This window comes from Thermochaetoides thermophila, assembly GCF_000221225.1.
Source record: "Thermochaetoides thermophila DSM 1495 unplaced genomic scaffold scf7180000011816, whole genome shotgun sequence".
NCBI lineage: Eukaryota > Fungi > Ascomycota > Sordariomycetes > Sordariales > Chaetomiaceae > Thermochaetoides > Thermochaetoides thermophila.
This window is the reverse complement of record NW_006383032.1, coordinates 5,912,164-5,924,966: the sequence shown is the minus strand read 5'-3', so window position 1 is coordinate 5,924,966 and position 12,803 is coordinate 5,912,164. Positions and strand designations below refer to the sequence as shown.

Genomic DNA, 12,803 nt, shown 5'->3' with positions numbered 1-12,803 from the left:
ACAAGTTTAGCAGCTGGTACGGTCCAGTAGTTGAGAGGAAGGTTGTTCTACAGCTCGTTTGTCCTCAATTTTAAAAAAGTGTCTGTTCAATTTCAGATTAGCAGTACATTGCCCTGCAATAAATTGTTGTTTAACTAAAAGTAAAGTGTCTGGGATATAAGCTGACAGGATTTAACCGGCCACTATACGCTCCAGTCTACCAGGATCATATGATTGATATTCCTCCTGAGCCAGTAAGACTTCTAAGGCTATATTGAATACTTTGGTAACAATCAGATCTTTCACACTGTCACGACCAATAGAGTGTTTCAAGCGGGAGAAGAAACAAGGGCTTCTGACGAAAGGTTCTCAGAGTTAAAAAAAAACAATAAAAAAAACACAGAATCGTCAGGACTTAAGTATCAGTAGTGAAAGGTCGTCAAAGCTGAAAATATCTGACGGAAGACTGAAGACCTTCGGTAGAAGAGACAAGGAGAAATTCTAAGAATACAACGTAGATTATAACGTAGATAGATTCCTCGCGGCAAGAAGGGGGACGAAAAAGAACCCCCCCCCGGTCAGCAATACAAACAGCTCCCAAACCAACTAGTGACCGCAGTGCTTCTGAATCGGTGTGAGAACTCCTGTCTCAGACACCAGATGCCAAGTCAGACACTATTACTCGGTGTAACCCCGATATACAAGATGTCGAAACCAAAACGACCTAGCTTCCCTATATCCCAAGCCTAGATTCAATTGCCAACCACTATGTCCCCATGCCGCACTGTATCCACAACTTGCCTGAGCCACCAAACGTGTATCCTCGCATCATCTGTTAGCTCTGGATGGAAACTGGTTCCAAACACGTGTCCCTGCTTCACAGCAACAATGTCACCTTGTCCATCGGCATCATTCCGGCGATAAACCCCCAAGACCTCTACCGGCTGCTTGGCTCCCAACTTTTCCTTCACAAGCACCTCCTCAACCGCGGGCGCACGGATGAACACGCCCCTAAACGGGGGCACTTCGTCCTCCGTCGAACTCTTTTCCCTCAAGAAGTCGAGCTTTAAGGGAGCGACAAAACTTTGCACTTGCGTTCCGTACCGGTTGCGTTGAACCCGTACGTCTAACCCGCCGAGCAGCTCTTGGCCCCCTTGCTTAGTTGCACTGGCCTGTTCTGAGAGGAGGACCAGGCCTGCGCAGGTACCCCAGACGGGCTTATGTTGGACTCTGTTACAAAGGTCAGCGTTCTGAGATCAAAAGCTGTCGACACGGATCGGGTGAAGCTGCCACATACTTGACAAAGTCCCGCAGAGAGTCCATTAGTCCTAGCCGGCGCGCAACAATAGCCATGGTCGTGCTCTCGCCACCGGGAATGATGAGGGCATCACATTTCGCCAACTGGTCGATGGTACGAACTTCGATAAAACTGAAGGTGAGGGGCTTCCCTTGCTGAGGAGACAAGTTAATCTGAGCAGCGGCCTTTTCCAGGAGTGAGAGGTGCTCTACGACACCCCCTTGCAAGGCGAGCACGCCGACAGTGATGAGTTTAGCCATTTCTTTCGAGACTGCGCCTGGCCTTAACGTTAAACTTGCGTTTCTTTTTAGGTTTGTTGATCTCTTCCCCTTAGGCTCTTCAATTCTCTTTGCTGGCAATGAGAATTTGGGGGGCTACCGCAGTTATCGAGCCTACTATATCACACTCTGGCTAAGGGTACCTTTTTTTCCCTTATCTCGCCTTTCTGAGCGTTTCAGCCCGAGTCACAAAACCTGGCCCGGGACCGAGAACCGGGTCCAGTTCCACAATTCCATTCGCCCTGGCCTTGCAGAGCTCTACGACAGCAGCAAGAAGCTGAGTGTCGGGATTTGCCGGTTAGGGGCGGCATTGCCGCACAGTATCAGTTGAATAAATCCCTCGCCCCGGTAAGATTGTTTTTTAGGGCTTTTGCGACGACATCGGCCTGGCCGGCAAAAAAGGCAACGAGACGGCCGGGTCTGAGAGGTCAGAGATGGTTGTCGATCTGTAGGGGGCGGGGGCGGTGAAATAAAGTTGGCATAGCGTGTGGGATCGCCCCGCGTTGTGGGAGGGTGGGTAAGGCAACCCCACATGTCACACATGCCGTGGCCCGCTCCAAGGAATTTTGGATGCTGCGCGTTCATTACAAAGGGCGCAAGGTTGTACAGAACTGTGCCTTTGGATCTGTTTGAGTCACCATTCCGTCGCCACTCTATTTCATCATCCTCTGCGGCGAGACATGCTGAAACGATGACAGATGACTGAGCTTCGGAACTTTCAGGGCAACCTGACCTGGCGGCAGCTTAAGCTCTTTGGTGCTCCCTTCGCGAACCCGGCGCGCCGTTGAGTGATTGCGCAATGGGGCATGGCATTAAGCGAGGTGGGTCACAAGTCATGGCCCATTGGCGGCTTGGCCCTTGTCAGCCTGCTCAAAGGCCGCCGCCGTTGTGGTTTTTCTCCGCTGATCGGAGGGTCAGGATCCCAAATTCGAGCCCCGCCCTGAGCCATCGCCATGCCCTCCAATTGGAACCTACAGTGTGCGCAGCACTGTGTTTTCATCGCGGGGTCAACCACTCCAAGAGCTGACTCACGCCACCATCACGATGAAAAGAGCTTAAACTTCTTCAAATCCGCGAATTTGAAACCCCAATTTCCTTTCTGTGTTAATTACTTGTGCCAACTTACTTGAATCTAGGCACTGGAGGCCTTCTAACGCATCACTTACGCGCTCAACGACCTTCTGATACCATTGATTCTTCACAATGGCGACGAACCTGAACGGCGCCGTTAACGGCGTGGGCGACGACGCCTTCACCGTGAAGGCAGGCCTTGCTCAGATGCTCAAGGGCGGCGTCATCATGGACGTCACAAACGTCGAAGAAGCCCGCATCGCCGAAGAAGCAGGCGCCGTGGCCGTCATGGCGCTCGAGCGCATTCCCGCAGACATCCGCAAGGCCGGCGGCGTCGCTCGCATGTCCAATCCCAAGATGATCAAGGAGATCCAAGAAGCCGTCACTATCCCCGTCATGGCAAAGGCGCGCATCGGCCACATCGTCGAGTGCCAGATTCTTGAGGCGCTAGGCATCGATTACGTCGACGAGTCTGAAGTCCTAACTCCCGCCGACGACCAATACCACGTCGACAAGCACCAGTTCAAAGTCCCCTTCGTCTGCGGCTGCCGCAATCTCGGTGAAGCGTTGCGCCGCATCAAAGAGGGCGCGGCCATGATCCGGACCAAGGGTGAGGCCGGCACTGGCGACATCGTTGAGGCTGTCCGGCACATCCGTACCGTCAACGCAGAGATTGCCCGTGCTAAGGCCGCCCTTTCCTCCGGCGGCGACCTGGCTATTGCTGCTATGGCTCGCGAGCTGGGCTGCGATGCCGCGCTGCTTAAGAAGACTGCTGAACTGGGGCGTCTGCCCGTCGTCAACTTTGCTGCCGGTGGTGTGGCTACCCCCGCTGATGCTGCGCTCATGATGCAGCTGGGCTGCGATGGTGTGTTCGTTGGGAGCGGTATCTTCAAGGATGCTAAAGACAGGGAGCATGCTGCTTCCCGCGCGCGTGCCATTGTCAAGGCTGTCGCCAACTGGACTGATAAACAGGCTCTTATCGAGGCTAGCATTGAGCACGGGTCAGCTATGGCGGGCATCAGCAATGCTGGACTGAAGCCTGAGGAGAAAATGGCTGGCAGGGGTTGGTAAATAAGAGCATTTGTCTTGTTTGTTTTGCATGTATAGGGTTCTGGCATGGAAAAGTCTAAAGTGTTTCTTGGAGGAGATCTTGATCTGTGTTCTTAGTCTCAACACTGAAGGGCGCGGATGTTCAGAGAAGCAGCTCGTCTTGAAGAGGAGTGTAAAGGCTTTTCTTGGATAGATTTTCTTGTTTCCTGCAATATCACAAAATTTTGGGACTGGCTTGAGTATTGTGTTAACGCAATCCCAGTGTGATATTCTAAATATCGTGAAGGCCTCACAGAATGATGTCATCGACTTTCCCCAAATAATTCAAGGAAAGGCATCAGCTTCGAGAACGTCTTAAGGAATGTCGTCTCTAACTGGAGCATACACTCTGTGAGATCTCTAAGTGACTCCATCTTAATATCCACAAGCCCTCGTCGTGCAATCTCGTACACCAGTCTGTCCTGACGCCACTTGTGTTGCTAGAATAAAACGAGGGAGTAGCTGGATCGCCTGTTGCTTACATTGGAGGTTATTAACGGTAATATTTCCTTTTTGCGAGCTCATGTTGACCAGCTTCGATGAGGGGTTACTCTGGAGTGTCTCAGTCCGCGGACAAAGCGCCGATTGCAGGAAATCCCGGGACTATCGGAAGACATTATGAAACAAAAAGTCCAGCAAGAGGTTCTTGACTTCATCGCATTTCCTGAAACGCGAAATATGTTCGAGTCTGTTGCGGTTGCTCATGAACAGACATTCCAGTGGACCTTTGGTGAATGCCCAGGCCAGTAAATGAATAACTCCAAGTCTGGTCGCATACAGACAACAGAGTCATGAAGCAGTAGACAGTGCTTTGAAATGGCTCTCGGGGGCGTAAGTATCTTTCACATCGCTAGAAAATTGGGCTCTGGAAAGCTTACCCTGATAAAGCGTCTTCATTGACACATTTTGGTTCGTGAAGAGTTGCAAAAATGGGCAGGTTAGTTGCCATACGTATCATCCCGTCACATATGCCATACCTTTGGATATGCTGCTAATAATTGATCAGGGAATGAAACAATTCTAATAAGGAGCCTCTTCTTCTGGAAGGTCTGGCGACCCCCTGCAACGTTCCCTCACTGGACTTCTCCGTACAATGCTACATAATCTTCAGCAAAGCCCGGATCTCATTCAAATAGTCTTACCAGATCTTTGGAGGATGACTGAATCTTCTGGACTACCTAACAATTACATCTCAGTTGACTATAAGTTCACACTGACACACCTTTTTACGCACCCTGTCTTCTATCAATCATCAATATCTGCCTCTTTATCGATCGGTTAGATGAACTCGAGGAGATTGTTCAGTTCGATACAAGAATTTTGTGAACTTACCGGCCATCTGAAGGTCATCTGAAACTCACAGCAGACGGCATCGAGCAGTACATTGGGACAAACTGCAAATGATCAGTCCAAAAAAGAAAAAAAACTTGGGAGACAGTCATCAACCAGATAAGTAGTAAGGCTGATGGAATTTTCTGGGCTGCCTTGACTGTACGGTCCATCGGATCTCGTTTATCTGACGGTTACGAAGTGCTGGGTAAGATCGAGAATCTACCCAATGAGCAGATGACCTCTTCACACATTTGTTGAAATCAGTTCCACCCTCAGAAAAGTCCAATGGATCCGAAATCTTTCAATTGGTCCAGCCTTTGGACCCAGGTATGCAACTCATTTTGGCTTTGGCAAACGGTGATGAGGGTATGAACACAGCCATTATTAGGCCTTCTCGCAGCTTTATCGATCAGTACAACACTGATCCAGAGTTTGCCGAGAAGGGTAGTCTGGCCAGCTTAGAGTACCACGAGGCCATTGAACTGGGAGAAGCAGCAAAGTGAAAATTGAATACCCGATGTCAAGGTTTGCTTGAAGTCCTCCAATCAGGTGAGATCTGCTATACTCACCGTTTTGTGCTTGAGTTTCTCCACTCCAATATCATGCTCATGAAATCAAAGATATGTTCAGGAACACTTGATCGAGGGCCCTTCTGATAGTTTGAAACTTTGGTCTCAGCAACAGCCTCTACTATTGCTTCCGACGGTTTGACAGTTTGCTTTCAAAACGCTCGAGAATACGTGCATTCATTGCTCCATATTTGGAAATATTAACCTCTAGGCTGCATATAGCCGCAGCCACTGGTGTGCTTTCCTATCTAGATTGAAAACTGAAAATGGAGCCCAGTTTCACCACAAACCACTAATTGATGGCTTCACTTATCTGTATAGCATTGAACATAAAGCAGCTTGAAATTTCCGAAGTGCTGCTAAGGATAGGAATTAGACCGGATTACGAGTTTCAATGTGATCAAAAGCCGAAATCAGCCTTTATTGGGCACTAGGACCGGCGAGAAGCTCTGACGAATATATCGGGGCTGCGCTTGTTCCTTATCTGCTCTCTCCCTCAAATGTTCCCGATCTTGAGTCAACTCTTAGGATGACTAGTCCCGAGGAGCATTCACAACGCAGCACTCTTTGTGAGTTAGCAGTCTGCTTTTTCGTTCGGGCCCTTCTATACCCTCTTCCCGGTTTTTGTCGAACCGATATTATCGGCGGCCCAGAAATAGGAGAGTATATCCAAAGTTTTCTGGAAAGTGGTGTGAATGCCGTCTTCAACATTCACTGGAATGTAACGAGTGACTTGGTCTGGTGCAGGCAGGGATCGACAATGGGTCAAATGGGTTAGATGATGGCCACTGAAGATGTGGGATGCACAGCGAAGTCAATTACTACGTGTATTAATCTTTCTTAGTCCTCAGTGTCCTTGTGTTGGGGAGAGGAAAGCCCAAGAGAACTCCTTCATCATGTCCAAGTAGCTCCCCTTATAAAATCCCTTTGCCTTTGCGAGTACTTCGCGGTCTCCTGCAATCTTCAGAGGTTCTTTTCAGCGTGGCAAGGTTATCTAACTCATTCTTGCCACCCCCTCATATTTTCCGGGCTCTACCAATCAAATATACCTTTCTCAGCTCTTGTGTCACCGGTGTTCTATATGTTGGCTGTCGAGGATATTTCTTCTCCTTGGACTGCCGTGTCCATGTGACATGGAAGGTGAGCCTGGGTCATACAATGTATCGTAAATGTTCGCTTCAGTAAGATATATCACAATCTGATGCTGATTTATGATCCAATTCGCAGATCATTGCCAAGATCCAAGCCTTAAAGAGGTCCATATCGACAAGTGCGACAATAAGCCACATGCTGACAGTAGACTTTCCACATGACTGGACGTTGTAAATCAGACGTGTTTTTGCTTACTTAGCCCCAGGTCTGCTGTCGTTAGGACTAACACCACGAGAAAAGTAAGAAATATTGATAAGCCTTTTTCCCTCAGGAGTGCAGTCATCGTATATCTCTTTCCCAGACTTCATACACCATTGGGAATTCCAAAGCGAGAAAAAAATTGGACTTAATTCACGCTGAAAAAAAATAGAAGCATCGACGCCTGGGACCCTAGATAAAACTTCACAAAATAGCGACATGATGTTGGAAGGGACCAAATCTTCAGCGACTACGGATAATCTTCAGCCATGGAAATCAGAGTGCAAAAGCCAGAAGCATGAAAGTGTCGAGTGTGGATGCAGTAGTATCACATCAAAAGGGAAACGGTAATCTGCTGCAAATGTTAGGCTCGGGTTCCAAGAGTACTCGGGCACTTCTTGGAGGGAAGTAAAACACAAAATTGGCTCTGATTCCCATCGCGTTTGGCAGCAGAAGCTGATGACAGAACTTCAGTCACTACTCTCCTATGGCTGTTTATCCTTTTGTCTTGGTGATCTTGGGGATCTGGACTAGGATTTGTATGCTGTGGCTGACACCAAAAGCAGGATTAAGGACATGATCGGGGGGGGGCCTAAATTTGGAGTTTTGCAGGAAGACAATAAGTTTGCCAACTCGAGATACGATGCAGTTATGAAGAGTGAAAACATTCGTGAATGCTGGTGGTTTGAGAGTGTGTTCAATGGAGCTAACTTGGATTACCAGCCTGAGGTATATTATCATCTCCGAGCTGGAATATGCTGAACTATTATAAACATGTTAGTGTCCGACCCTCGCATACATGTTTTCCTCCAGGTTTTTATGACCGATGAACAGCATCTGACAGATTATCGATGCTAACCGGGTCATCAAGAACAGAATAATGAACCTCAAACAACTTGGTTTACTATCCAAGAGACTTGGCAGTCATCTTTCCCAGCTCCTCACCATTTGACCTCCCCCACGTGCTTCCGACATCAGTCCCCTCGCTTGGTGAGACCTGACCACCGCCAAGACCCAAATCCACACTATCCCCATTCCTCATACTTTCCATCCCAACATCTCCAATACCCCTAGCACCACCACCAGGCCGCCAGGGTGCCGAGCCGATGGTCCGTGGCCGTCCGTTGCTCTCGAGGACGCTAGCATCCCATATGCTGCGGGGAATGAGCAGGTTGGGGAAGAAGCGGGTGATGAGCGGCTTCAGTGTCATGGCGCAGGCGACGACTATGGCGGTGTCGACTTCGATGACGGTCCAATAGATCAGAGGGGTGCCAGCGTAGGTGAAGTCTGGATTGGGGTTGGATTGGGTCTTGATGAGGATCCACAGGCGAATAAGGGAGATGAGGCAGACGCTAGGAAAGTGTCAGGCTTTTATGATGGGAGACTAAATGTTCAGGTGTGGGTGTACTTACAAGAAACCGATTGCAAAGATGGTTACTAAGGCGAACTTTTGCCGACGAGGAAGCTTTAGTGGGTAGACGACTGGGACAGGCAGGAGGAAGATCATGAAGTCAGTTGCAATGACCAGGCTGTTTCACGATTGTCAGCATGGTACAGTTCAACTGATGATGAACAAATCAACATTGCTCTGACCCTGTGTTGGCCCACCAAACACTCTGAGGTTGGCAGAATGAAGGCTTGACTGTGTAGTCCCAAGTAGCTTTCAGAGGGATGCAGTATGTGAATGCTGCTCCGGTAACCCAGAAACTTGAAAGCGTAACAATGAACAGCACCACATAGCATGCCTTTCGTATCCACTCGAAAGTAAAGATTGTGAGATACAACACGCAGATAGAGACTTTAGTGAGGAACAAGGTGAGGATGTAGAAAAGCAGGGCAAACCACCATGCCTATGAACAGATTCAGCATCTTGCTTTTCACAGCCATCATCGTTTGACAGCAGAGAGCTATCAACAGAACGTTGAGGTTACATTACCTTCATAATATGGGAGCCGTGCTCAAGCATGTCCACATCGTGAACATGTTTCCCTGTGCCATGTGCAACTTCTACAAGATCAGCAAAGTGAGCATTCCTTCTCTATCTGTGCAGTACAATTCTCACTGGAGTTGGACTGTCACTTACGGACTATATAACTGATGCTCATTCCTCCTGATGCAAGCTAGATAGGATTTTCAATCAGCACACAACGTTTAGGCTAATACAGAGTGATTCAGTCGGGTTTACTGACAAGAGATAAAAGAATGAACCAGTCTGAGGGTCCTAGGACGCGCGCGATCCTACCACGAGTCCAGAATCGTAATAGCACAAAGAGACAGGCGATAGTCCATGTGGTTACCGTAGCACCAATGATATTTGGGCCCGCATTGTCGCGTGGTGCATCGGGAGAAACTGGGGGAAGAAATGTCACATCTTCTGTTGGGGAGATTGTCGAATTGGACTCCATTACTTGGGGCCGTCAGTTTGAGACGAGAAGATGATATTCAACACGACGACACCTCTAAGTAATTTGGTGAAATAAACTTGGAATGACGGAGAAACAACGTTTAATCGATCTGGGGAGACGACGGCTTTGAACGTTCACAAGAGATTAACAGCTCCCTCATGTCCAGTTCATCTCCGCGTTGGTGGCGTTAAGGGGGACACCAAGCCCTACCACCGAACTGCAGCATCTGTCCAGACCCAAAGTTAGAGGTCCCTGGTGCTAGCTGCGTCTGGGGGTTGCATGCGGTGGTTGCATCCGGCCGCTGGGGAGCGGGAGGGACAGGGGCTTGTGTGGTTGCAGGGTGGTCACCTTAGCTGTGCCCCGCTCACTGGCTGTTGATCTCACCGGTGACTACTATTGTTCTTGGCGGGATCATAACTGGAAACATATGTGGACTCGAACACGGTACCGAGTCCTGAACGACGAATTGGGAGGAATCACTGCGATTTTCCGGCTTGTTGAGGGCATGAGATCTTGATCCTACACAGTGCTCTGCAGAAGGATAAATACAGTTTAGTGTAGAACAAGTTTGGACTTGACAGCCCTTGGTTATTTGAAAGCCAAAAATATGGTGATGGACAGTTAAGAGGCTTTTGAGTCCATAGGACAAAGTCTTTGGGGTGAAGCGATCAAGCAGCTATCTTATATCCTGCGGTGCTAAAGACACCTCCGGGCATATCGTTGTATTTTCGTTCATCAGGGAGCCAAACACTTTGTCGAAACAAAGAGTTGTCGAAGTTCAATCAACTTCAACTCGCAGTCTAGACCCAGGAATCGGGAAATCTGACCTCAGCCGCTTCCACCAACAGCTGTGCCGCATCAACCTACGCATGATATCAGCGGACACCCATGGGAGTGGCGGCCTACATCCCAAAACTTTTTGTTGTGCAATACAAGTAAGGAACATTCCAGTTGTCTCATCAAGAACAAAACTCGGATGCTGACACTTCGGGATTGCTAATGGACCTAAGATCATTAGACACACCATCATTCCTTGAAAGAAAGCTGTTCCTGAGGTTTCAAGGATAATTTAAGCAATGGCCAATTGTAGCTGTAATGGAGGGCCAATTGTCCATGACAGAATCCAGGCAATTGTGCAGACTTCTGTTTAGTTTTTAGTTCAGTAACGACCATTAAGGTCATGCCGAATCCTCGTGGACAAAGAAGGTCTTAAAGTTTGGAGACTTGCCCGAACATGACTGGTTAAGTAAGTGTTGCTATACTGATGGGCTCAGACAACCAGGAGCAAGTCAGCCGTTCTGTCGGTAATGCGACGTAGCTGCAAGTGCGGGATATTTGGCCGTGGTGTGGTACCCGAGACAGCGGCTGGTCTGAAGAGTGAAGACCGAAGCTGACCAAATACATAACCTCGATCACATCAGCTGCCGACGAAAAAAAAAATCCCAAGGCCGTTTACCTGATAGTAAGTGTGCTTTCGCGACACCAAAATTCCTGGATTCTTGCGAGCTTGAATAGGCATTATCATCCAACAGCGAATAAAGCATGGCCGTCTGATGCATGCCATACAGTCGGGTCGATCTCAGCGTTTTAGCGAGGCTTGGCGCTGGTCAGAGGTATATTTATCTCTTGATAGGCCCTTGGCGTTCCTTTGAAGATGTAAGACGAGGAGGTTGGCTGGACAGCTCTTGCAGTTGCCTTGTCAATTATCAAATGACAGATTTTCTGGCAGACCAAATTCAGAGTTTGTCTGCGCTCACCAACAGTATCAATCCTTTGTCATCCCCGCAATCAACTGGCTGACTTTTGCCTTGATAGAGTCGATGGTCGGTGCTTTGGGGACAGCTGCGCTAACACGACCCCAGCTAAGAGATTACGCCTGCCAACGCAGCGCGCCATGGATAAGCTTATCGGCGGGAGCCCCACCACGCTAAAATCTGGCATGGCGGGGCAATTTTGAGCAACGTCCAATGGTCCAGCAATCACTGCAACCATCTACCTCGCCTGCACCATCATCTCGAAATTTTCGACTCCATCGCCCACCTCTGCACACCTCTTCCCTGAGGCTGACAACGTTGGCACAACCTATCCAATATAGCCATATCGCTGCATCATCCAGACCCTTCAACTCTTCCGACCATGTCCTCCAACGCCCCCCGGGGCGCACCTGCCGGTCCGCAGTACGACGACGACCCCGTAGTCGCGACCTACTCAGTCTTCATCAAGCCCCCGCTCCCTCAGAACCGCAACCTCGTTGTCCTCCAATATGTCGACAAGATTGCACAGGACCCATCCCAGATTCGCATGCCGCGCATTACCGAGCTGCGCGTGAAACCCGAGACGGGCATGTATGAGGTCGACATGCCCATCGACACGACCGAGGCATACGACCGAAACAAGGGCATCATGTGGGGTACTGCGTTGGCGAAGTCGATGGAGGCGAAGAAGGGCGGGAGTTTGGGTTTGGCAGGAGGGTTCAATATCGTTGCGACGTCCAATCCTGCAGGACGCAGCCGTGGTCGTGGAGGGAATGACGATGAGGGACCGTTGACATGGGCCGAGGCTGTGCGCCAGGACAAGGTTCTGAGGACCCAGACATTCGGCGGTGTTCGCAGCGCGCAAGAAAAGCACACCAGACACATGGTTGGCGTTTTCCAAGGGAGTAAGCCCACACAGACACAGTCCTATCCCACAAACCTTTTACAAGGACACCTTCCAAGTGCCAACCTTACTAACTTCCTCTCTCTCAGAAAACCTCCACCTAACCCCCGTCTCCTCCGTCGTCCACTTACGCCCCGTCCCCCACCACATCGATGCCCTCACAGAGCAAGAACGTCTCAGCCGCGGCGCATCGGGCGCCGGTGCCAGCAGCAGCGACAAGGCCGGCACAGCGTCCGGTGCGCGCGCCATCCACATGACCATTAAATCAGCCATGGACGGCGATGGCGGCGTGGCAACAGAAACGATTGCCGACCGGTTGCGCAAGGTGCAGATGGAGCCGTGGAGGCGCATGGAGTGGGTGCATGACGAGGCCGAGTTGGCGTGGGAAGCGTATAATGAGTGCTTGCTATTGAGGCCGTCGACTGAGAGTGCTGCTGGGGGAGAGAAGGTCGTGGGAGACGAGGTTGTGGATGGCGCTGTGGGAGAGGAGAAGGACCCTAAGGGTAAGGGAAAGGAAGTTGCAGGCTCTGGAACGGTCGACGGAGGTGCGGCCGATCTTGTGGATAGGGTGCCGCATCTGAAAACGGATTGGGGAGAGAAGGAGTTACTGCAGGCTATGAGTGGAGAAAAACCAAAGAAGCGTGGCACCAGGAGATAACAATGGTGCAAAGAAGAGCTGTGGTGTGAATTGGTAGTTGGACTGGTGGGCACTAGACATATGCGCAGCGAAGGGACAGAAAATGGCAAAAAAAAAAAAAAACGACAGGAACTGGTT

At 49.8% G+C, this 12,803-nt stretch overlaps 4 protein-coding genes across 4 annotated transcripts; 2 read left to right on the top strand and 2 right to left on the bottom strand.

Moving 5' to 3' along the window:
- Positions 1–745: 745 nt before the first annotated feature.
- Positions 746–1,536, bottom strand: CTHT_0037180 (glutamine amidotransferase-like protein; the record flags this gene model as incomplete). The annotated part of the gene is made up of 3 exons (XM_006694080.1): positions 746–801; positions 875–1,209; positions 1,277–1,536. The coding sequence occupies 3 exons, from the start codon at positions 1,534–1,536 to the stop codon at positions 746–748; spliced, it is 651 nt and encodes a 216-aa protein (XP_006694143.1).
- A 1,221-nt stretch (positions 1,537–2,757) lies between these two features.
- Positions 2,758–3,696, top strand: CTHT_0037170 (putative pyridoxine biosynthesis protein; the record flags this gene model as incomplete). The annotated part of the gene is made up of 1 exon (XM_006694079.1): positions 2,758–3,696. One exon carries the CDS (start codon positions 2,758–2,760, stop codon positions 3,694–3,696), a length of 939 nt encoding a protein of 312 aa, XP_006694142.1.
- A 4,173-nt stretch (positions 3,697–7,869) lies between these two features.
- Positions 7,870–8,931, bottom strand: CTHT_0037160 (uncharacterized protein; the record flags this gene model as incomplete). Its single annotated transcript, XM_006694078.1, has 4 exons — positions 7,870–8,317; positions 8,378–8,494; positions 8,748–8,815; positions 8,902–8,931. 4 exons carry the CDS (start codon positions 8,929–8,931, stop codon positions 7,870–7,872), a joined length of 663 nt encoding a protein of 220 aa, XP_006694141.1.
- Positions 8,932–11,506: 2,575 nt separating this feature from the next.
- CTHT_0037150 (DNA-directed RNA polymerase-like protein) lies at positions 11,507–12,686 on the top strand (the record flags this gene model as incomplete). The annotated part of the gene is made up of 2 exons (XM_006694077.1): positions 11,507–12,029; positions 12,118–12,686. 2 exons carry the CDS (start codon positions 11,507–11,509, stop codon positions 12,684–12,686), a joined length of 1,092 nt encoding a protein of 363 aa, XP_006694140.1.
- Between the last annotated feature and the right edge of the window lie 117 nt (positions 12,687–12,803).